Source organism: Arthrobotrys flagrans (genome assembly GCF_004000055.1).
Source record: "Arthrobotrys flagrans strain CBS H-5679 chromosome Unknown unitig_3, whole genome shotgun sequence".
NCBI classification, from domain to species: Eukaryota; Fungi; Ascomycota; class Orbiliomycetes; order Orbiliales; family Orbiliaceae; genus Arthrobotrys; species Arthrobotrys flagrans.
The window spans coordinates 4,516,171-4,539,976 of record NW_027137547.1 but is presented as its reverse complement, the minus strand read 5'-3'; the positions used below and the strand labels follow the sequence as shown (position 1 = coordinate 4,539,976).

At 46.8% G+C, this 23,806-nt stretch overlaps 5 protein-coding genes across 5 annotated transcripts; 2 read left to right on the top strand and 3 right to left on the bottom strand.

The window, feature by feature from the left end:
* Positions 1 to 5: 5 nt before the first annotated feature.
* DFL_002700 (uncharacterized protein) lies at positions 6 to 1,729 on the bottom strand (the record flags this gene model as incomplete). The annotated part of the gene is made up of 2 exons (XM_067631526.1): positions 6 to 1,471; positions 1,543 to 1,729. 2 exons carry the CDS (start codon positions 1,727 to 1,729, stop codon positions 6 to 8), a joined length of 1,653 nt encoding a protein of 550 aa, XP_067494062.1.
* A 1,059-nt stretch (positions 1,730 to 2,788) lies between these two features.
* On the top strand, positions 2,789 to 11,964 carry DFL_002699 (uncharacterized protein; the record flags this gene model as incomplete). Its single annotated transcript, XM_067631523.1, has 8 exons — positions 2,789 to 2,819; positions 2,885 to 2,932; positions 2,992 to 3,025; positions 3,093 to 4,397; positions 4,459 to 4,799; positions 4,865 to 9,398; positions 9,457 to 11,879; positions 11,945 to 11,964. 8 exons carry the CDS (start codon positions 2,789 to 2,791, stop codon positions 11,962 to 11,964), a joined length of 8,736 nt encoding a protein of 2,911 aa, XP_067494061.1.
* Positions 11,965 to 12,482: 518 nt separating this feature from the next.
* On the bottom strand, positions 12,483 to 16,694 carry DFL_002698 (uncharacterized protein; the record flags this gene model as incomplete). Its single annotated transcript, XM_067631522.1, has 3 exons — positions 12,483 to 13,758; positions 13,815 to 16,308; positions 16,373 to 16,694. The coding sequence occupies 3 exons, from the start codon at positions 16,692 to 16,694 to the stop codon at positions 12,483 to 12,485; spliced, it is 4,092 nt and encodes a 1,363-aa protein (XP_067494060.1).
* Positions 16,695 to 17,779: 1,085 nt separating this feature from the next.
* On the top strand, positions 17,780 to 18,912 carry DFL_002697 (uncharacterized protein; the record flags this gene model as incomplete). The annotated part of the gene is made up of 2 exons (XM_067631521.1): positions 17,780 to 18,677; positions 18,743 to 18,912. The coding sequence occupies 2 exons, from the start codon at positions 17,780 to 17,782 to the stop codon at positions 18,910 to 18,912; spliced, it is 1,068 nt and encodes a 355-aa protein (XP_067494059.1).
* Positions 18,913 to 20,650: 1,738 nt separating this feature from the next.
* DFL_002696 (uncharacterized protein) lies at positions 20,651 to 21,958 on the bottom strand (the record flags this gene model as incomplete). Its single annotated transcript, XM_067631520.1, has 1 exon — positions 20,651 to 21,958. The coding sequence occupies one exon, from the start codon at positions 21,956 to 21,958 to the stop codon at positions 20,651 to 20,653; it is 1,308 nt and encodes a 435-aa protein (XP_067494058.1).
* Between the last annotated feature and the right edge of the window lie 1,848 nt (positions 21,959 to 23,806).

The following is a 23,806-nucleotide window of genomic DNA, read 5'->3' as shown; positions in this document are numbered from 1 at the left end:
ATACCCTATCGTAGGAGGGGGGGTTCAATGCGTGGCCGTAACTGGGTTACATAATATTGTAGTGACTGGAATATGAAATCCCACGAAACTTGTTGTGGCCGCTTGGTTTTGTGGGTATGAGGTGTCGCGTCTTCGGTAAGGAACTGGTCTGCCATCTGGGCACTGTCAGGGCCGAAAGCTAGGGAAGAGAGCATATCGCAATAGGCACTGGCCATTGCGGGTGTCTGATGTTGAGATGCCCATGTTAAAAACCCATAAAGATTACTTTCCCGGTCACTCCAGAAGGTCATGCCAGCATCTAGCCGGTTTCGGAACAGGAACCCTATGAATAGGAAAAACCTCTCGAGATTGTATGCACTTTCCCGCTGGATCATGTGGTCCTCTTCTTCGATATTCTTAATTTCCTTTAGAATATCTGCCATGTTGCTGATGAAACTGTCCATGAAATTTTCGAGCTGGGCAGTAAGAGCTATCCGAAAGTCAAGCAAAAGACCAGCCATTTCACTGGTCTGTATGGGTGTCTTTGTCTGCAAAAAGCGCCTGAATTCTTCCCTCGATGCCTCCGTTTGGGTCGTAGGATTTGTATCCGCAGCGATCGCCATCATGAATTCTAGCCCACCGTCAGATAGAACTAGTTTCGAAGGTTCGTGGATGTCCTTTTGGTAGTCGATTTGAATAGGGAGTGTAGGAGGCGCATCCCGAGCGAGGCCATTCATCTCCGTAAACCAGGCTAAATGAACAGCAGCATGTACGTATTGCAGGTCCCAGCGGTCGTCTTTGCTCGATCTTACGAACTCCGCATGCTTTTGTTTGAGCTCGGTGACAGTGTTCTTTGTGCTCGGTGACAGCACAAAGGAAACAGCGGCGAGAAAAGGTGGTATTTGATGGACGAGGAGGACATCATATTCTTTCTGCGATTTCAATCCAGCCACTATAGCATCGAGTTCGGGCACGCCGCATTGTTCCAGTTGAATTAGAGACGTCAAGGACAAGGCGAGGGCCTGGTGCTGTTGTGATAACGCATTCGCCTGTAGGACTATTACATCCCTGATCTCCGCCACAGTTGGGATGTTGTGGAAGCCCACTAATCTATGCTTGTCGGCGAGCTGTCGGATCCATTCCCGGATAGTTGCCATCGTCTTGATAAGCTTATCGCCAAATTTTGTCCCTTTCCCCGCGATTGCCATCGCCGATTGCTTCAGAATAGCCCGTAGCTCTGGGTCGACGTCGTTGTCGGATGACAATGAAAGGATAAGTCGGATACATTCTGCGATATAATGCCGACGTCTATGGAAGATAATTACAGCTGCTTGCTTTGGTTCCCGATCGAGGCTTGTGCTTTCTTCCTGTCCGAGTAAAAGGAGCTCTGCTGCCAATGATTCATCCAAGGACAATTCATCTGACAATTCGATTGTCGTTTGGACGAAGAGTTCGTTTACCTCATACTCGTCGTCGGATAGCTGGACTTTCCCTACTCGTATTATTTCTACCGTCAGCTTCCCCTTTGTCTTTGGACAGCATTCCACCTAAGTTCACCCTCACCTGACTGTAACTTTTTCCGGTTCTCCTCGTTTCTCGGGCGTTGGTCGAGCAATTGCTTGAGTGCATTTTGATGTCGGCTCAACAAGTCATCGAGAGTATCAGACCCAACCCCATTCGATTCTGCGATTGCAAGCAGCGCTTCGTGCAGACTCTCGAAGTCCGACAGTAACCACGCTGGTAAAGACATGCTTTCGTCTTGTATGCAATAGACCGTGCTCGTGCACGCCGATTGCACGTCTTGTTGATGATCCCTATATACAACAGCCGCCCAGGATGTTGGAAGTGAAGTATGCGATTGATGCGCGTATCTCGGTGGATCGGTTTCAAAGGTAACGGTTCGGAGCCGTAGAATATCGCGACAGGATGTATGATTTAGGTGAGGTTCTGTGGCTTTTGGAGGGATGTCGGTGGGTGGTACGACTCGAGTGTTCTGGGATGGGATGATGTCTAAAGCAGCCGAACTTTTTCTTGGGTGGAAAGACGCGTCGTTGGAAAGCCGCACCCCAGCAACCACAACCAGCAGCGCCTCGAACAGAACTTGGCTGAATCCTGTACCGCCTGAGTATGACCATGGAAATTCCACAACTACTTCGTTCTATTTAGAGCTGACTCAGTGCTTGAAGGTCGCTTGTTTTTCCGCCCTCAGGTTCTTAATTACACGTCTGCATGCTATATGCATAGATGCTTTTAGACTGGTAGTTCAAAGACGATATCGATATACGCATAGCAAGGCTAGGCTAGTACTGCTATCGGATCTATATCTCGTATTCCACGCTCGCATCAGCTAGCCAGACGACCAAACAAGCCGGTGTTTTTTGACTATAGAAGACGTCCAATTTGTCAGCCAGCTAGGGGTTCTTCTCTTCCAATTCTGCGGCATTGAATTCCAGTCTCAGTGGAAAGAATCCCCCAGAGGCCTCTACCAACCCCATGATACATACAATCCAGAACTACGATATAAAATAACGTCTTTGGCACTTCAACTGCAGCTCATCCTCCTCGTCTAGGCTAACAATTAGCCTTCTTTCTTATCCCTCTTTTCTAGCAACCATATTCTTGTTATTAGCGTTTTAGTGGATGCAATGCATTGTTCCTTCTACCAAAATCCAACGGTCTAACACAAATTCGTTTACCTGCATTCATTGATCAACGACCAAATTCAAAACATTCCCTCAACTTCATTACCATTGCCCAAAACTAAAAGTGTGAGGATTAAGACGATTGAGTGTTCTTAAAGTCAGTCAAGATGTCTGAGGCAAAGTTAATCAGCATATATGGCAAGTATCCCGACTCTCAACGAGGATGGAAAACCCAATGCTAACCGTGATATGTCAATTTGTAGAAAACTTGCAATCTGACAAGACTACCTCAAGGCAGGCTGGTGTAAAAGGTAGGCACTTATCACTCTTATATACCAACTGGAATACGATTGACACAAGGGATCCCCAGATCTCCGCGAACAGATTCTCAGGTCCGATTTCATGTAAGTACTAGACTTCCCTATACTAGTTAGAACGAAGTGCGGGCCGGTTCCTGATCATCAGGTACAGATACAACATCCCAGAGAAGGGGTACAATAAAATGTTCGAAAGCCTGTTTAAAGCCACGGTGGCTGAAAAGGCTACGGTCTCCCGGCAGACTAGAGAATCGAATCGCAAGATGAATATCACCAGAGTTGAAAACTGCACCGAAGCGATTAGGATGGTGGTCGAGAAATGTGGGCATCGGCTGGGTTACAAAGCCGTCAAGGCGCTGGTAGCGCATTGTACTCAGATGCTAATGATGATCCACGAGGACCAGTACAATTCTGTCGTTGAGGAATATATCCGAGTCCTGAATACGCTTTTCGGGAACCGCTCTCACACCGAACACCTTCTAAAAGACGATTGGGTCGAACTAGTACAACTTTGCTGCCAATATCTTGAAGTCCGCATCGAGAAAGAGCGCAGGTATGTACCAAGGCCTGGTGTTCAGAAACCTCGAAATGAAGGTTTCGGCCAAATCGGTACCAGTATTTTGAAGCTTCTCCAGACAATAACTTCGACGCCACAAGCCTTTAATGTCGAAGGAGACCATCTACCACAGCTGGTAGACATTGCTTTGGTTGTCTATGAGCTTCGTCCCACCGAGATTGATGCCCTACTGACCCTCAATTCGGTACTCGAGGCGTTGACGGCTAACCACCTAGAGTATACCGCGAAAATCGTGAGAAGGACAACAGCACACTTCGCTGGAAACTGGGAGAATACGAAATCATTTGCAATGAAAGAGCATCTCGTGGTTCATCTTATTCTCGGGCTGCCTCACATATACTCCTTGCTAAAATCCCCCTCTGAGAACGTACTCCGCGAAAACCTTACAGCAGTCCTAGGGAAAATTGCCAAAGAGCACCTTGATGACCCCAGAAAGAATCTTTTGGAGATCAATGACATTGCCTTTGAATGTTTACTACCCTCCAACCCCAGTCAAAATAATCCATTGCGGGCTTCCACTTTCGCACTCCGTTCTGGAGCCTCGGGAAATGAACACGGCTGGATGATCCCACAGTTGATGGCATCTATTATCTACAGCCTTCAGCAAGATATTGAAGAAAATACACAAGCCATGGACATCGATAATATCGGTGGTGTTGGCATAAAACGTCTGAGGCTTGGCTCCAAATTGGACGATATAATTCGGGATTTAAAGTCTCCAAAGGAAGCCCCCAGAATTCTCGCTATGCAAGTTCTTGGCTTCTATTTCGATAAATGGATTCCCGATCTTGCAACAGCGGAAAGGGGGCTGGAGACAATTGCGCAGCTATGCTCTAACGAAGACACTGGATATGCATCATGGGCAATGCTCGTCCTAGCGGTGTACGTATACACATTTGTTGGGATATTTAGTTTAGGTGCTTCTGCTGATAGTCTGGTATAGGGTCTACTCGAATCCGAATTCTAAAGAACTCGTCAAGTCATTGAACAATTTGGAATTGTGGAAGATTGCGATGAGGAATATAACTTCTCCTTCGGCGTGCCGTTCGGCTTGCCATTTACTTCGGATAATGCTTTCAGAGAATATATTGGCATTCACGGAAGTCAAAGATTCTATTGACGATCTTGTATCAAAAGTGGAGGCACAGGGTCCTGCGCTCGTGGCAGACTCTACTGTTGCATTCTGGCACGAAATTGTTAGACGCCGGAGAGAGAATCCTGCGATTTCGAAAGTTCACCTTGAAACGAGACTGTTTCAATGGTTTCTGATGAAATGGAGACCTGGTATGTCATACATTTCCTGCCTTTAGGTAGAATGTTTTGTTAACCATGATATCCTCCAAATCTAGGAGCCTTATGGGGAGACAGTGAGAACAAAGCATCCGTTCCTGAAATCAGCTCTATTGTGTCACTTTGCTGTGGGCAAGAGTACTATCCCTATACCACATATCCCGACGCTGTGAGCGGGACTATTGGACAAGCCATAGAAAGGAGCACTGCCTCGCTAAATCCCCTTTCTTTTCTACTTCTCGGAAACGTGGGCTCGGAAGACCCTCCAAAGTCACAGGGCTCTCCAGATCGCAAATACTGGACCAAATCCGCGGTCACGAAGAGGTCTATGGAGGCGGAGACTCAAATGATTGAATTCTTAAATCAGCAACTCGACGATTTTTATGAGAAATGGCCTGTCGTACAAAACAAGGAAAAAACAAAGAATATCAGTCGGGGCGGTGCGGAGGGCGTAACCGATTTCCTCGCCGTCGTCTCGATCTTCGGCTCCTTTCTTAACCAACCCGAAACGAAGGCCACAGAAACATTTCTCAAAAAGCTAGCTAGGGTTCGTTCGACTTTTGAAGACTATTTTAGCCAGAAGAAGGTTGATATGGATGTTATTAGTGGCATTATGTCAAGAGTCAATAAATTCTTACCGCGGCTGGCTGGACATACGAAGGGGCTGGAAAAACACCAGTGGAAACTGGCCGAAGATAATACCCTGACTCAATTTCTCTCTACACTCGACATTGTTGTATCATCGAAACTACAACTTGCGAGGCTAGGTTCGGGAGATGATGAAGACCCTGATGATATGGACCTAGACGATATCCTTGGAGATGGTATCACTGCGGAAGAGCAAGCCTTTAACGACATGCCTAGGGAGCTATATGAAGCTATAGGTTCCATAGACACAGCAAAGATGACAATATACGAGGCTCTCCATTTTCACGCATTAGTATCCAAAGAGAGAGACTCGAGCAAAGCATATAAGAATTTCGCAAAATTCTTGGCAAAACTGTCTCCAGTCCAGCTGGTATTGTCAAGACCAATAATAGACGAGTTCTTGGGTCTAGACCTTGCCCTCTCGAGGAGTGAGCTTGGTGTTTTAGTTGAATCAGTTGGTAGTCAATTGCTTTCTGTGTACAACTACGAAAGATGCGAGGTTGGAACGATGATTTGCATCGGTATACTGACAAATCTCATTAAGATGTGGGCACCACAGACCAATGACGACCAGCTGTATAGTAACTGCGAGTCGATATATAACTGGCTGATCCTAGCCGCATTGGATAAAAGGGCCCTGTCCTACAAGATACGCATGGCAATTGCAAAATTGCTGAGAGACATGCTCTCTGTCAATATGGCATACGGACAAAGACCCGGCTCGAAATCTCTGAGAACAAACTTTCTCAGGCTGCTACAAGATGAGGATATCCGAGTGCGGTACTTGATGGCCGACTACCTGCCAACTTTGTTCTCACTCTATTCCATTGAGCTCCACGCCCGCGTCTACGATGATGTGACGAAATACTTTGAAGCCGATATTGACAATCTAGAAGGGCTTGCTATGAGAGTACACAGCTTGTCGAAATTAATATCGGCCTCTTTTCATGTTATGAAAAATGCTGTATTCCATATCTTTGAAACCGCATGGAAAGTTCCACACTCGAAACCATATGCAACTCGTGCAATCTCGAGCGTGGCAAAAACTCTTAAGAACGGCGACCCTAAAGAAGTATTCGGGCTCTTCAAATCGCATCTCATTCACCTTTTTTTACAAGAGGACGCAAAGCTCAATGACGAGTTTCCGTACTCGATATTCGGATACCCAACTCTCGCAGAGCTCTATGTCGATGCGGAGGAGGAGCTTGTTGCCCAACTTCTCATGTTTAGTCGAGACGACGATGCGAATGAAGTTTCGGAAACCCTCCAGGTCCCATACGAGTCTTTGATCCGAAAGAGTTTCCATAAAATCATAGCGTATAGCACAGCATGGGCATCAAGTTCCGGAAAGGACAACAACCAGAGATCCGGCAAGGGTACTGCAGATGGAAGAATTCGAAAACGCCTTGGAGATGGACCTTACAGTGAACTCATGAGCGAGAAACTAGCGTTAATCTTATCAACATTCTTTGAAATTTACACTGAGGATGATGACGCCGAAAAGTCGACACAAACAAGCCAAGAGGATGGCGGCAATAGGGAACATCACCTCGCCCGGAACGGATCATTAGGTGCCGCATGGGACGTTATGAAATCTATCCTTATGATCAATCACTCGACTACAAAGCTTGGACAGGTTACCAAACCAGCGTTCAAACCGAGAGTTATCGTTACTTCTGTCAACTACATCTGCGGCAAGGTGAATCTTGGAAACATTGGTACAATGTGGGATGCTCCTCTTTATACTTTCATCGTGAGACGGCAGCTTGAGATGATTCAAGAGGCGCTAGGGAGTATGCAGAGTTGCGTCGTCATCCGTACCATTCGATTCATCATCTCACTTGCGGGGAGGGTAGCGGTGGAAGGCTACCCACTGGAACTCACCATCCATGGTCTTATACCATATCTCACAGACCCCGTCTGCACCAGGGATACAATTGGTGTTCTTCAATACTTGTTTATGTCTGGCCAAGACCACCTTATTAAGGTTCCAAACTTCGTATTGTCATCCAGCCTTACCATTCTGGCCTCGATGAACTCCTTCATTGACACCGAAGTATCTACGCCGGCGAAACAAGCACAAATGTTGGATTGTAGGGATGGAGCGGTTACATTCAGAAGATGGCTCGCCGAGTACTTACAGACCTACAAATCATCAACTATCAACGAAAACCAACAATCCACTTTCCAGTCCATCTCGAGTGCGATTATCGACAGTCAGAATCCTGGGTCGGATAATGTCCTTCTCAGAAGTCTACTGCGCGATGAGAACAGCAGTTCCGAGAAGCTATTGAACGAGGCGACAAAGCGTACAGCCTACGCTATCCTAGGAGCTAACTTCCATAGGTCACTTCCCACCGCCCAAAAATGGGTCCAAACCGATAAGGAGGCTCTCAACATTGGCAAAATCCTTTTTCGAATCTGCCGAAGCTTTCCAACGAGTGATGAATTCCTCCTTTGGGCGGCTCGAGTTTTCGGACGCTCCTTTGCGGCTAGTGGGATAGTTCTTGACGAATGGACACAGGAAAGTAGGGTGAAAGACCTGTTGATTAAGGATTCTCAGGCTCTACCCGAAGGAACTGCATCCAAAATCTCTTTACTGAGACTTGTCGAGACCTATCTAACAAGTGTGGCAAAGGACGAAGTTGGAGTAGCAGAGTCGACTATTCGCAATATAGTTTTCCGAGATGCGTCTTCAGGGAACGGCAAGGATGGTATCGTCGAAAAATACGTTTCCGGTCCCGTTATCACTGCCATGCGGTGGATGACAATGCAACCGCCCTTGTACTCCCTCTCAGATGGGCCGACAAGGTTGCCAGAGTCACTAAGGGTTTCAAAACGAACTGATTTGCCGGAATTCAAGACGTGGGCCAAGCAAGTTGCTATCTGGCTATCCAGCAACATCCAAGACGATAGTATATCTGCCAACCTACGACCACTACTATCGGCTGTAGACGACTTTTCAGAGAAGGCTTTGCCTTACCTACTCCATATAGTGCTTCTAGAGCAAATATTAAGCGACCAGAAGCAAGTCAGAATGCAGGTTTCGACCTTATTCGCCGACTGCTTTTCGAACTGTTCGCCAGATGTGATTCCTTACATCTCAATCCTGCTCGAGGGAATCTTATACTTACGAACCCAGAGAATACCCGACGAAGCTACAGCTTCCGAACGAGACGATTGGATCGAACTTGACTACCGAGATGTCGCCCGAGCAGCAGCAACCTGTAATCTCTTCAAAGTCGCTTTGATGTTCGTCGAACTGCATGTTTCGCATACCGGAAAACCTTTCGAAGATACCGATCTTCTCCTCAAGATCTATCAAAACACCGGAGAGCCCGACTCATACTACGGTGTTCAAAAGACCCAAACTTTAAAATCCGTTATGCAAAGATTTGCGTTCGAGAATGATGGATGGAAGAGTTTATCTTTCCAAGGTGCTCGATTGGAAAACCATATGTTGCATCTCCCTCCAGGAAATCCAATTTTTGACGCAGAGACGGGTATTGGAACTGTAAATGCTTTAAGTGCAATTGGTTTGAACGCCCTATCATTCAGCACTTTACAATCCCAAGGTGAAACTGGAGGAGGCGGAGGAGGCGGGCACGAGGATAACACTTTCCAGACAGCATGGAAACTTGAACAATGGGATCTCCCATGCCCTGATAGTTACACTTCCAACTCTAGTGGGATTTATAAAGCTCTACAGTCTATAAATATCAAAACGGAGATGAAGGCCGTTGCGACATACCTGAACGAGCCATACCTCGCATGTCTGCAACAAGTTCTATCACCAGAAAAAACAAGCCTAGGACTTTCGGCCAGCATGCGGACACTAGCAATGCTATGGGAAATCGAGGAGGTCCTAAGCGCGGAAGATGGTACCTCTTTACGAAGAATATATGATAATCTATATTCTCGTGATAAATGGATGGAAACTGGAAGGTATTTTCAATAATTACCATTACTCTCAGACACCTTTTTACTAACGAACTTTTACAAGCTTCTACGATGTCGACGATATATACTCCGCTCGAATGGCAATATGCCGCTCCATGGTCAAGCGTGCCCACCTCAGAGCTAACGCTCGAGTCGAAATCCAATCTGCCCGACTACTTGAAGCCAAAACACTCATCAAGATGTGTCAAATCTCACGCAGTCATAGTATTCTGCAAAAGTCATTGACGACATCAGTTTCTTTAAGTGAAATGATTGGACCTTGTAGAGACATTGGAGTCGAAATCGAAGCCGCGGCGACGTTAGAAGCCGCCAGTGTCTTATGGGACCAAGGGGAAACATTACCAGCCATCGGCATGTTACAGCCATTACTCGAGATGTCAAGCCAGGATAGCAATTATCTAAAGCAAGCTATTCCAATCAGTCGTCCCGAGCTTCTAGCAAAGACAGCAACTTGGACCGCCGAAGCCCGTCTTAAGAAACCGGACTTCGTCATGGAAGAATACTTTATCAGAGCCGTCAGCGAACTCGAAAAGGGCCTGGTAACCCCTGCAGACGGTACAGTCTACCACCAATTCGCCATGTTCTGCAACTCCCAACTACAAGATCAAGGAAACCTCGAAGACTTCCAACGGGCCGAAAAGCTCATGAAACAGAAGGAGGAAGAATACCTAGAACTAGAACGTTTGGTCCGTTCCACCACAGGCCCAAAACAAGATAGTCTTCGCAGTTACCGTCAAAAGGCAAAAGTCCTCCTCACAATCGACAGGGAAGAATATGAGCGCCTATATAACAACCGTCAACTCTTCCTCGAAAAGAGTCTGGAACATTACTTAAAATGTCTAATAACCTGCGACGACTACGACAGCGATGCTACCCGCTTCTGCTCCCTTTGGCTCGAACACTCTTCAAATGAAGGCGCAAACGAAGCAGTAAACGCCGCCCCTCTGTCAAAAGTAGAATCCAGAAAGTTCATCCCAATGATGAACCAACTTTCCTCCCGTCTACTCAACGACGAAGATACATTCCAAACCCACCTCTTCCAACTCATCTTCCGCATCTGTAGGGACCACCCGTACCACGGCATGTACCAGATACTAGCATTGGACCGACAAGCAATCCGACGAGACAACAAAGACCCCTCCGCCGCGGGACGTCAAGCGTCAGCAAAGCGTCTACTCCGCATGCTCTCCGAAGACGGTGCCTCGAGCACACTAACCCACAACATAAGCCTAGCCACACACCACTTCATGAACCTCGCTCAAGAAAAAGTAGAGAAGAAAATCAGCAGCGTATCATTCAAAAGGCTTTTCCCACGGCACTGGAAACTCTTCGACCAAGACATTCCTAAATGCAAAATAGCACCTCCGACAATGCGCGTGGACGTCCGCTCCGACTGTTCTTACGCAAAGACTCCGTTTATAAAAATGTTCGAACCGGATATTGGCATCGCATCAGGTATCAGCATGCCCAAAATCCTGGCCTGCAGAGCATCAAACGGTCAACGCTACAAACTCCTCGTCAAAGGTGGAAACGACGATCTTCGTCAAGACGCGATCATGGAACAAGTCTTCGAACAAGTCAGCGAGCTACTTCAAAAGAGCAGGATCACCCGTCAAAGAAACCTCGGTATCAGAACTTATAAAGTCGTTCCATTATCCACTACAAGCGGTATCATAGAATTCGTCCTCCACACGATTCCACTCCACGAATACCTTCTCCCGACCCACGAACGCTACAGACCAAAGGATTGGCGAGCCGCGCAATGTAGGAACGAAATCCAAAAGGCACAAGATAAATCGCGTGAAGTTAGGGTTAAAGTCTTTGAACAAGTGATGAAGTACTTTCAACCCGTCATGCGATTCTTCTTCTTCCACAAGTTCGTGGGGCCGGATGAATGGTTCAGTAAACGTCTCGCATACACAAGAAGTACAGCCGCAATCTCAATTTTAGGCCATATATTAGGTCTGGGAGATCGTCACGGTCATAACATCCTACTAGACGAGCGGAGCGGAGAAGTAGTACACATCGACTTGGGCGTGGCATTCGAACAAGGCCGTGTACTACCCGTTCCAGAAGTCGTCCCCTTCCGCTTGACAAGAGACATAGTAGACGGCATGGGCATCACCAAAACCGAAGGTGTCTTCCAACGCTGCTGTGAATTCACACTATCAGTGTTACGTGACGAAGCATACAGCGTCATGACAATCCTAGACGTCCTCCGTTACGATCCACTATACTCGTGGACGATTTCTCCAATCAGGGCAAAGAAAATGCAAGAAGAGTTGAGCGTGCAGAATAATGATGCTGGGTCGAAGAAGACCGGGGAGACGACGAATGCGAGCGAGGCGGATAGAGCATTAACTGTGGTGATGAAGAAACTGAGTAAGACTTTGAGTGTGCAAGCGACGGTGAACGAGTTGATCGCTGAGGCTGGTGATGTGAGGAATTTGGCAGTTTTGTATGGAGGTGAGTTCTTCTTTTTATCTTCTGACATCTTTACACTCCGGTTCTCATGCTAACCGTTGGAATAGGTTGGGCGGCGTATGTGTGATTTGATAGTAATTTTTTATATCAGTTAACTACCTTAAAATGTTATTATCACGAGCAAATTTGCAAAGCGATACGGTTGTTACGTTAAAGCACAAAAAATATAGATTGCAGTCGATCCAATGGTTATATTTATTTTATTATATATACTAGCAACCAGAAGAGCCCCAGAATCCCTAGATCATTGTGATATCACGAAGTTGAGGCCTCAAGGAAATACCACAAAACACCTTCAAATGCAGTCAAGTCTCCCCAAACTTTTTTTAAAACAAAAAAACCAATTGCAAATGCAGCTCCAAAGACACCAACCCCGTGATAAAAAGTAACACCAAAAGAGAAAAATGGCAGTCCCCGTCTAAAGAGAAAAGAACAAAGAAAAGAAAATAGACGGAGAGAGAGAAAATAAGTGAATCGGGGGAGGGGAACAACATGTACACGCATCTGCATGCGAAAATCTAGCAAATGAAACTGTACAAGAACGAAATATATAAAGAAACGAAATACTAACAAAATATGTGAAACCTACATCTCCGCGACCAGCTTTCGATGTTGCCGGGCTTTCCTCAAACTCGGCTGAGGCTTCGAAACTGCGGGGATATTCCACCCGTAGTTTTCCTGGGGATTGGTGTTTTTTATGGGGAGCCCCTGTATATTAATGTAATCCCACGAATCGGTACCCTCGTCGCTCCAAACGTAAGGATCGTAAGCTGTCCCTTTGCCCTTCCTAGAGGTCTCTCTCACCAACTCCGGGGCCTCTACCCTCAGTTCTTTTATGACCCTGTTCAAATCTTTGTCCTCCTTGGCGATCTGGGCTTTCATCTGGTAGATATTGGATCGGGATTGCTTAGCAAGTTGCTCCAGAATCGGTACACGAGGCGTGTATTTGATAGTCTCGAGTTTTTCGGCGGCAATGGTCTCTTCCTCCAACGGTAACCGAGCTTCTTCGTTTGCAAGAATACCCTCCATGTCGACAGACTCGCCAGGTGGAATTGGGTCCGGGTTGGAGGGTGTTACACAATCCAGATCCACTTCTTTTCGCAAAACGTGATCGATATCAACCGCAGAAAAGAATGCGCAAGATTGTGGTAGATCGTTGATTCCCATCTGTTGGGAGAACATAGACCGAGTCCAAATGTTGGCGACCTGGAGAGCCATGGCAACCTTATATCGATCATCCCACTGAACTATATATCGGATTTCATCGTGGACTGTTATCATAAGTCGAGCGTTGAGTTTGTATTGCTGAATGAGATAGTCCATGGAAACGATGAGGAGGTGCAGATAGTCAACACCGGAGCTTTGAATCGCCCAGTTGATCCGTGAGGTCAAGAAAGCACCTTTGCCAATGTGGTTCTTTTGCAATGCTTCAGTGATGCCGGCCCCAAGCACCGGCGTTTTGGGAACCTCCTGTTCAGCAAATTCCTCCAATTTATTGAAAACAAAGCTTTCGGTGCCTCCACGCCAAAAGGGTTTTTCGGCGAGCGCTTTCCTCGTCGTCTTGATGCCCTTTGTAACGGTGTAGAGATTTCCCGCAATTTCATTAGCTTGTGAATCGTTGACATGCGGGTTGAACTGCCGAAGGAGACTGGCTGCAAACTTTAGACCTGCACCATAGATTCTTCCGTAGTTAAACACCTTGGCATTGTTCCTTGAGATACCCAAGACAGATGCTGTTCGGGAGTGCATATCCGTCCCAGCAGCTTTTGAGCCTTCAAGCGTCATGAAACCAATTGCATTGCCTCCGTGCATCTTGAATTCGGCATCACCGATCAAACTAGCGATCCAAAGTTCTTCCGAGCTATTTTAGGCGCATTAGTATATCTTTCAACCATAAGGAAAGTTAATCAGACTTACTCGACATCAGCACCGACGAAGCAATAACCTAGAGGTGCTTGAATCATTGCCTTGAGCTCGGAGCCAACTCTGTTCTTCTTTGCGTTACTTGCGGTTAACCAAGTATTTTCGATGGCTCTCCTCGTAATAGTTCCCATTGTAACGATTTGGGGTAAGATTAATCCGAGTTCGTTCCGGTCGCTTTGTTCACTGCCCGGTTCTGCAGAGAGGTTCTTCGAATGCGCCGCCAGGCTGGTTGGTTGAGCCCCCGAGTCCTGCTGTAAATCGAAGCCCATATCCCTGCCAATTTCCTTGTTCTCCCAAACGACAAACTGTGATTTAATTCTCTCGCGAGCACTGATCCAGTACGAACATGCGGCGTTCATATCGAGAGCCTCTTTGGCTTGAGCAAACTCGGAGGTTAAGACTCCGTCTTCGAAGTACCGTTGGTAGTTCTTCGCGAGGGGGTTAACACATCGTGCATCCTTCCCTCCGTTATGAGGAAGCTTGTAGTAGACAGCTTGCTCGTCAGTTGCAACGTGCGGGTTTGTTTCCTTGATCAATTCCAATGCGTCACACTGAACCATCGGTGTCTGTGAGTACCTATGTACTTCAGAATTAGGCACCCGGAAAGTCCAACCATATTTATTCGTCCAAACCAACGGGTAGCCATCCCATTGGAGCCTTAGCATCAGTGCTGAGACTCGAGTCCGGACTGATATGTTCATGTCAGAGGAAACTTTGAACAAATCCTTATACCAGTTTGGATAGCCAGGTAGTTTTTGTTTTGCATAGGGAACTAGAGGATCGGTAGGCTTCTTTTGCTTCTTATATCGGACCTCCCTTCCTTCCCAGTCTAGCTGACTGAGCCATGCATTTTCCTTAGACCATGGGTATTGTTGAATATTTTTAATTTTTTGATCGGCCAGGGATTTATCATCGTCCAGCCGTTTCTGAAGGGTTTTCGCCTCATCCGCTATCGCATCAACTCTTTTCTTTGCCTCCCGTTTCCTCTTTTCTAATTTATTCAAAGCTTCCGCTTTTTCTTTCGCATCGCCATCACCCTGATTCGTCACTTTCTTCGTAGGCCTCCCTTTCTTTTTGGTCTGCGCAGGTTCAAGTTCAAGTCGAATTCCTGCCCCGGCTTCGGCGTCCGCCTCTGCTTGAGCTTTCGACGCCTTACTCCGTCGCGTTTTCGGGGGTTTCCCTAGCAATGCATTTTCTTCTGCCACGATCTTGTCATAAACTTCAGTAGCCTCAACCGATTTTTCGACAATTGCTTTGATACGATCATTTATAGCGGTCCGTTCCTTTTTTGTCATCATGCCAAAGCTAAGAGCTGCTGCTTGTTCCGTTAAAGACTCGAGGTGGCTCTTAACTTTGGTTACAAGCCCGTTGTATATGGCCTCAGAATTTGCAACGTAGTTCGACCAAGACCGGTTGACTGGTAATAGCAAGGACCCCATATGCCTAAGAGCCGAGAAGCTGACAGGGTGGGGACATGTTTCGAGGAACCGCGGGAGAACTTTCTTATAGACATCGTGTGTGACCTTGACATCGTAAGCGCAGTATGCGAGACACTCCTCTAGCTTTGGGACTAAGTCCTCCACACTCTTCATTTCACCCATCATATCACGAGTCTCCTTCGAAACTGAGATGTTACAATGAAACGCTGCAACATCCTTCAACGAGTTTATCGAGCTATGGTCCACCCAGATCTCAGGCTCAAGTTCTTGGGCAGCTTGTTCGATCATATGTGCAAGTTCTGGGTCCGGTCCTTCGGAAAGTTTCTCTCTGAGCTCTTTGTTTTTACGGTGTTTCATCCATGTAGGGCGCTGGCGAGAGCACATGCCGTTGACGGCAGCATGTAGCGACATTGTATCGAGGAAGAAGGTACCGGTTTGTTCGAGGCTATATTCCTCTGCGATTCTCGCACGATCGTAGCTGACGTTGTGACCGACAACTATCCGTTTTGTCGATGGGTCTCCCAGGGGGATCAACTGCCTGTTATCGGTCGATTCTCCTAATACCCATGGGGAGACCCAACTATACCAAGCTGTTGGACTTGCTGCACAAGCCATTACGGCGTACGGGCTAATTTTGTAAAGAACTTCAACGTCAAATGCCAACATTTCATCTTCAGGAGGTTGACACTTGGTTGCAATAACCTTGCCATCCGGTCCATATTTCGTCCACCCACTCGTCTTCACATTCCACTTGGGAGGCAGAAGTGGAATAGACTTCTGTGCGAATTCCTTAGCGTATCCTAACCACGGATCTCCGGTGTAAGAACCTAGTTTGTAGAAATGTTCATCGAGAGATTCTCCGACCAGCTTTGGCATCACAAACCCGATAGGTTTGGTGGGTGCCGATTGTTTCCCAAGTAGGTCGTGTATATCGAGATGCTTCTTTGCTAGGTCGACTAACCGTTCGTCGACTGGTTTTGGCCTATGGGCTCCGAAAATTTGTTGGTGCAGCTGGTCGCTGATATGTTGAACTTCGATTTCGTTGAATCCTATTATAAAAAAGGGAATTAGGAGGACCAGACAGCTAAAAGGAAAAGGCGATCACAAACGTACGTGCTTGAGGCTCCTTCGTATTGACAGGCTTTAAAGAAGGGGCTGGTGTCGCATCTAAAGTTATAGATTCCGTGGAATCCGATGTTGGTGGCGGCACCGATGTCGATGTTGATGGAGTGGAGATTGGGGCTTTTGCAGCTACAGTCAAACGCTCATCTTGAATAGAAGACGAATGAGCAGACAGGCCGGACTTTCTCCGGATTGCCTCTGTGGCTTGCCATCTTGTGCGTAGTGGCTGCTGTCGAGTGATATGTGGTCGCACAAGAAGCGAGAAGGTGGGCCGGCAGGGTGCGACTCGTGTGAATCGCAGTGTACGGTTCATATCACCGGCTCGTATGTATTGCTGATGGTAGAATCGAGTATATGAGTAATATCATAATCATGATAAAGCGGTCATCATGAACGAAGTTTTGTAGACGGGTAGGTAATTACGGTGGCGATTGGTAAGGGAAAGAAACATGGATAAATTTTCAGTCGGCTAGTTTTAGCTACTGCCCAAAGATCGCTGAACCAACCCAACTGGGAGTCCTGCGGCCCGCTTAAAGTTAGCCCCGCCAATTAGGTGCAGAGCAATGAGATCGAACCTGCATCGGATTCATTCGTTCACATTCTCAATCCACGTCAGGGCAAATTCCTTCGAGATCTTAAGTCACAATGTTATTGTGTTATTATCACGATTAACCCAGTTTGTAAAACTAGATCTAGGTGATAGGCAACCAAAGATCCAAGATCGAAAACCCTTCTTTGATTTCGATCTATGGCAGGAGGTCTCGAGACCATTTCAAGCTAAACTCGGATCTGAGTTCGATTTTAAGGCTAGGGTGGTGTCTATGTCATAGTGTCGAGCTCCCCGCCATTGTGTCGACCATACAGTGGACTTGACCATCCGATGAGACATAATTAGAAATATGGGATATTTCTCTGACATGGTACCATAAAATAAAATAAAATATCCCTCATCCATCACCATCATACTATTATATAATCAATTCTAGAATCAGGTTCCGATATTAGTGCTGCCTGTTGTTGCAAATATAAAATTTGTGGTTGTTATCGATAAGGCATGGATTGCAGTCGGCGTTAGGAGTTAAGCGTATCGAGATCAACATCGATGAGAACCGAGAACAAACCTCCTTTCCTCGACAACCAATCCGTCCAACAACCGACACGCGACGACGACGACGACCAACACTGCCCAACACACAACCCCCAAAGAGCCATAAAGGGGGCCGGCTTATTCAGCCATGTATCGTTCACCAATATAATCTATAACAACATCTCTTCCTCTCCTTTGACATCTCGACACCATCGCTTCAACATATCTCTTCCAACTCGACTTCATCACCGCCACTACACCACCACATCATCGTCATCATCCGAGTATCACGGTCTCACGACGGCGTAATCATGGATGTTATCGACTTGACTACATCTTCCCCGGCGACACAGGCACCGGCGACAGCTGCTTCAAGAACTAGAAATAGGTCATCTCGACCTCGACCTCAGCCCCCCCGACAGTTCCCTGGTCTCTTTAGGTTCGAGACCACATCTCGGCCACCCGCCCCTCAGCCTCAGTCTCAACCTCCCCGGCAGCTACGAAGCCGTGCCGCTGCTTCTTCATCCTCTATTCCTAACTCCCTCGGGACAACTCCCTCGAACACCACTTCCTCAACACACGATTCGCCAGCCCTCTTCCTAACAACAGATTCCGACTCTGACAATGATAGTGAAGAATACGACAGTATGGAGGAATACCTCCAGACAAATGAGGCATATCTTTCATCAGACGACTCTAGTCTAGATTCTGACGCCACGGATGAGGGGGACGAAATTGAGGATGACGAAGATGAAGATGAATTAGAGATTGAAGACGAAGATGAAGATGAGGTCCCAGAGCCCGTGGCCGCCCGCCCCATAGCTCCTGCGTTCTCCCGTACCCGATCACAAACTACAAACAATGCCAACATTCCAGCACCTTCTCGGGCAACTGTAGCGCCCCAAGCAGCCTCCCGCCCTCCTCCCAGGGCAACCCCGCCACCACATGCTCCACAAACCAATCTCAAACGACCCCATTCCGAAACAAAAATGCCAACAGCTTCATCACCAGCGTCCAAGAAAGCGAAAACCGAACCCGTCGATGTTGTGGATATGATCAACATCGGCGACGATGACGATTTCCAGAAGATTATGCACGAGCAAATGATCAAAACACAACGAGAAGAAGGCAACGCACCCAGGAAGATTGCAGACTTTAAGTGCGTTATCTGCTTGGATGATCCTGAGAACCTTAGCGCCACACCTTGCGGTATGTCTCTACTCCTCTTCCACCATATTTATGATTCCCTGGTACTAATATTACCACCACTTTAGGGCATTTGTTCTGCAACGACTGTATAAAAACCACCTTGAGATTCGGCCACCCTAGTGCTAAGTTCGGGAAGTGCCCAGTCTGCAGAGGCAAGGTTGTTATCAAAGAAATAGTTCCTCTGGAGCTCAAGTTAATCAAGAGAGTTGAAGGAAAGGGGAAAGGGAAAGCTTGATGTTATCGCTAATCCATACAACTATGGCCTTTACCGAAACTTCACTGGTCATCATATTTACTACCGCAACGGGTGTTAACGTTACTGTATACGAGATCACGTGACACATTGTCTCTCTATTTTTCGATCTGTTTATTACTATAGCGCGGCGTTTTAGGGGTGGGGTGGTGTCTTCGAATGAGGGGCAATGGCAAGGAATATTTGAATCTCTCATACCTATTTGTTTTAGTACGTTGATCATCAACCTGTAAAGGCAAGTCGTCATCTCGAGCAGATTGATTGAGTCACCGTCTCAATGATACATACGTTTCGCCTTACAGGGCTCGTGCTCTCCATATAACTTCAATCGCTCGTAAACGGCACCGCGGCATCCACCTATCGCAAACTATCGATAATGTTATACCCCATCGGCCGCCCCGATGGCCATCATATCTGTAACGACCCAAGCTTACCAAGCTGAGTCTCTATATATACGGTATTCTTGATGTACGCTTAGTTACGTACCGCTGACGTTTTAGCCCAGTGGATCGTGTCACTTACAATATCAAACTTTACAAACAGAAAAAGCGTTCAAGACAAGCTTCACACCCCCTGGTCCACTAAGCCCTGCCATTCTAAATCGCCAAGAATGGAAATACCTAGAGTTTTCTCGATCATCGATCATCGGTTCGTGTGACGGCGAGAGAGTTTATTATATTTGAACGAAAGTTGCTTTTTTTCATTTTCCTTTTTTTTTCCGAGTCTAAAAATTCTCCGATGAGGATTTACTAGGGGGCGCCATCCTAGTTGAACGTTAGCTCGAGATTGATATTTCGGAGACGGCGATAATCGTTGCTTCGTTTTTGATGGGACGTTGGATTTTCGATCTCGTGAAACCTCCCTTCGAGGTCAGAAAGATGGAGCATTACCTCGCATCTCGTAACGAATGCCCCAAGAAGCCTTCACGTAAATACCATCAATACTCCCCGCGAATCATATCGATATCATGATATCCTTCCCGGATACGGATACGATAGGCCATTTGACACTTCTAGCTGTCCATAAAACGATAATAAAATCTAAAATTAACGACAAAGGAAGAGCTCGGAGCAGCCTTTCGGAACCCCGTTCCTCGCTCCGCAAGATACACGATACGGTTGTACCACGATCTCGAGCCTACTTTACTTTTCCTCGCCTGCTCGTTGTTGTGTGGTGTAACGTTAATCACGCCACAAGCTGCCCGGGGCATTTTCTTGGGGTGGACGTATGATGTAATCATGGAATATTCGAACGCTTACATCATGGAAACTGGGGAATGTTGGATTGTATGGAGAATTGAATGTGTTTTTTTTATTATCATATTTTGATCTATGATCGATCGTGGTGTAGTGTGGTAATCATGCTTCTAAAGTACATTTTCGATACGTAGGGGTATTTTCCGCATCAGGTTAAACGCAAGGAAACAAAGATGAAAATGAAACTCCAGTCCGTATCTCAGTCCGGTTGAAAAACGCCAAAGAAAAACCTATAAAATACAAATAAACAAATCGTAAACTTCATGGATGAATGATTAGAGTAGGCCTGCTTTTTTTTTTGGTTTCGCTGGTAAAAGAAATAAAACCCTGTTCCTTCCAGATATTGCGCCAGTATTCGCAAAAACAGTGATCGCCGAAAAGAAAAAAAAATTACGTAAAAATGCGGGTGGGATGGGTAAATATGATACAATGAAATGAAGATTCAAACAATGACGATTGGCGACTTAGATGCTGTGAAGATCTTCCACGGACTGAGATTCGCCGACTAAAGTTTGGTATGTTGGTGGAGATTGAGGAACGTCGTCGTATCGCGGTGGGCATTCGTCTTCCCAAGAGATACCCATACCCGCGCGGGCGGTGGTGTTCATATTGAATTGCATTCTTAGAACCCTTGCGCTTCCGGTAGGGGTGATGAGTTTGCTGTTCTTCGGGCAGTATTCTTCCGCTACGACCAATTCGACGACGAGGTTGTGGGAGACGGTGAGACCGGTGGTATTGTCGACATCATCGGTGGATGTGATGTATGCTGGGATTCCGGCGGTAAAACCGAATTCGACTTTTCCGTCACAGGTGTCAAAGTCGGATTTCCAACCCGTTTTGTATTCTTCGGTTGCCAGGACCTTGATGTCTTCGTATTTAACACCTTTCCCTTCGCCTCCGATCTTACGGGCGTGGGCTTTGCATGCTGGGGAGATGATTTTGGATCTTTCCTCGATTCTCCAGGCGGCCTTGCGGAGCTTCCATCTGGTCATGTTGGCGCGGTTGACGACACCTTCGAGGCGCATTTCGACGGGGAAGTTTCCACCGCGGTGGATGACCGAGGGGAGTGTCAGAGTGGCCGAGAGATTGGTTGGTGGGAAGATTCTGAGTGAGTTCCTATCATTGCCTTCAAGGATCGAGCGGGCAACTTTGATTTCCTGGGTGAACTGGAGGACCTCGCCATAGTTCGTGACACCGCGGGCGGAGAGGTGGTATTTTATCGACCCCAATTGAGAGTTTGTTGTGGCTGGAAGGTCTCCGGGGACGAGGTAACTGAACGGATAGCTGTGTAAGCCATGCGATACTGGGTGCGTACTTGTAATAAAGTTCCAAGTGTTAAGATCTGTTGTCTTTGAGGTGCAGTCCGGGCAGCCAATTACAACTGGCTTCTTCGTTGTGACTGTCGATTGAAAGGTCAACTTGAGGCTTTCCAAGTCTATTTCCCATGGCGCAACAGTTAACCATAGCATGCCAGACAGTAAAGCTCCACTGGATTCGCTGGCTGGTCCGTAACAGACAATTGGCGGTGATTCGATCTGAACATGTAGAGACCCAGCCAATGGGGTTATGCTCTCCTGCGACGACTTTGACGACTTTGAGGATTTGTACGACCGGATCGAGTAGTCAGCGCTATCTCGGCGCGACGATCTCGATGTTCTTGTGCTTCGTGGCTTGGTGTTTGTTGTGTCCAAGTCTACTATTGTTCCTGGCATTCCATTGTGCGAGTATGGCACGTAATGGGGTACAGGGAGTGATCGAATAAGCGAAGGCATTGTGATAGCGATATCTCGGAAAGATATATATGATCTCGAATGCGTGTTGAGGATGTTGTAGAATGTTTGATGCTGTACACTGGTACTAATAGTGTGAATCGACTAGTATTGTTTCTTGGGTAGAATTGTTCCGATGATGTGAAGATGCTCTAATCTAGAAAGATATGAATCTATGCTAGTTCGAAGGCAATGCGACGCAGATATAATTATAGCCGAAAGACAGGTGATTGTTCATAGAATCTTAGTCAGTTAATGTGTCGAGTCCGGAGAGGAGATCTTGTGATACCTCCCAGCGGGAGGGCTTCTTATATATCACACCACTAACAAATTCAAAGAAAACTTAGCCATGATTCGGATACCAACCGGCACCAAAGAAACATGCTTCCCATCTGACGAGCTATTACGTGAGTATATTAACTTTTGCTTTTTTCCCTTGGTCAAGCCTTTTTTTTTTTTTTCTTTTCTTTTCTTGCCTTGTCGCAGCGTGCACTGTATGCAATTGAGGGCGGACAACTTTTTTTTTCCTCCCGGCGTCGTACATAGCTTTGACTTGGAAGGGCTCTGCGCCGAAAGAGCTAGTTTGCGTCTGGGGTGCAGCACGCCAGCAGGGAAGCCAGCAGGGGATAGCTGGGTCAGGTTACCACTACTCGTCTGCTACCCCTCCGCCGGCATCCTGCCATCGATTGTGGTTCCGAATTGGCTGCTGGAGCTCTCCCAAGACATGGCAAATTTTTTCCTTTTTTACTCACTCGCGCACTTCACTCCCCTGCACTTGCCCGCAGGGTCCATCCCTTAGAGCACGGGACCTTCTGCATTATTGCAGTGCTTGGTTAATTCCAGCATTTTTGCCTTGCTCTTGCCTTCAAACGGAACTCCGCAGCAGTTTTTTCCTCACATCCTCTCGCACGATGACCGGTTAACTGGGTTACCATCACCATATTCGCACCAAGGCCTTGCGGTCCCGTTTGGTGAGGTTGCTCGTCATACGAGGCTCTAACCATGGGTCGGTTTATCATAGTGCGGACTACCACCCGTACGAGGCAACTCGGAATGCGGGCAATACCAAAACCTCTGAATTTTTGAATTTTTTCCTCTCATGAAAAAACGCAGAACTCGAAGGTCCTTCATGAGCGAAACACTCAGACTTGTTTAATCGAATAGCCTCAGATATTTGCATTGGCTGTATGCAGAACGCAAATGATCCGCTAACTAGATCATATTTTGCCAGTTTGTCTGGACTGCGTATGCAACAAGAACGAACGAACAAAAACAAGGTTAGTTAGCTAGAGGGCAACTTCTCTCGCAATGATCCTTGGAGGAATTCGCTACCGTCCCATCACATCATATGCTTCGGTTCTTGTGAATGTATCAAAAGACGTCGCGAGACACTTGCACTGATTTCAAATGTGGGCCCAGGACGCCCGAATCACGATGGGCAAAATCGTGAGAAAACAGCCCAAGGGTATTTATTGAATTTCAGAAAGAAAACACAGACCTGCCAGCTATCGGCTGCTTTCAATGGGCCTTTCTGTAACATCTGGCGGCTCGTCTCGAAGCATTCAAATGATGATACCACATGATTCTTGATCCACATATAACCTATGCTAAAACGACACTTCGTAAAGAGTGCATAAAAGGCGTCGACAACTTGCAGCCGTGCGCGAGAGTGTGTCAGATCAGGGCATGACATCGACCGGACAAAGCTACCTTCCATCCCATACGATTTTAGCATTCGATATAGGTTTCGCTGTTGTACCCCTTTCACCCTCACCATTTTAGCTTCCAGATTTCTTGATAACCTCGAGACGTTGACAATCGATCAAACCCGACTGCACTCCCCGCACGCTA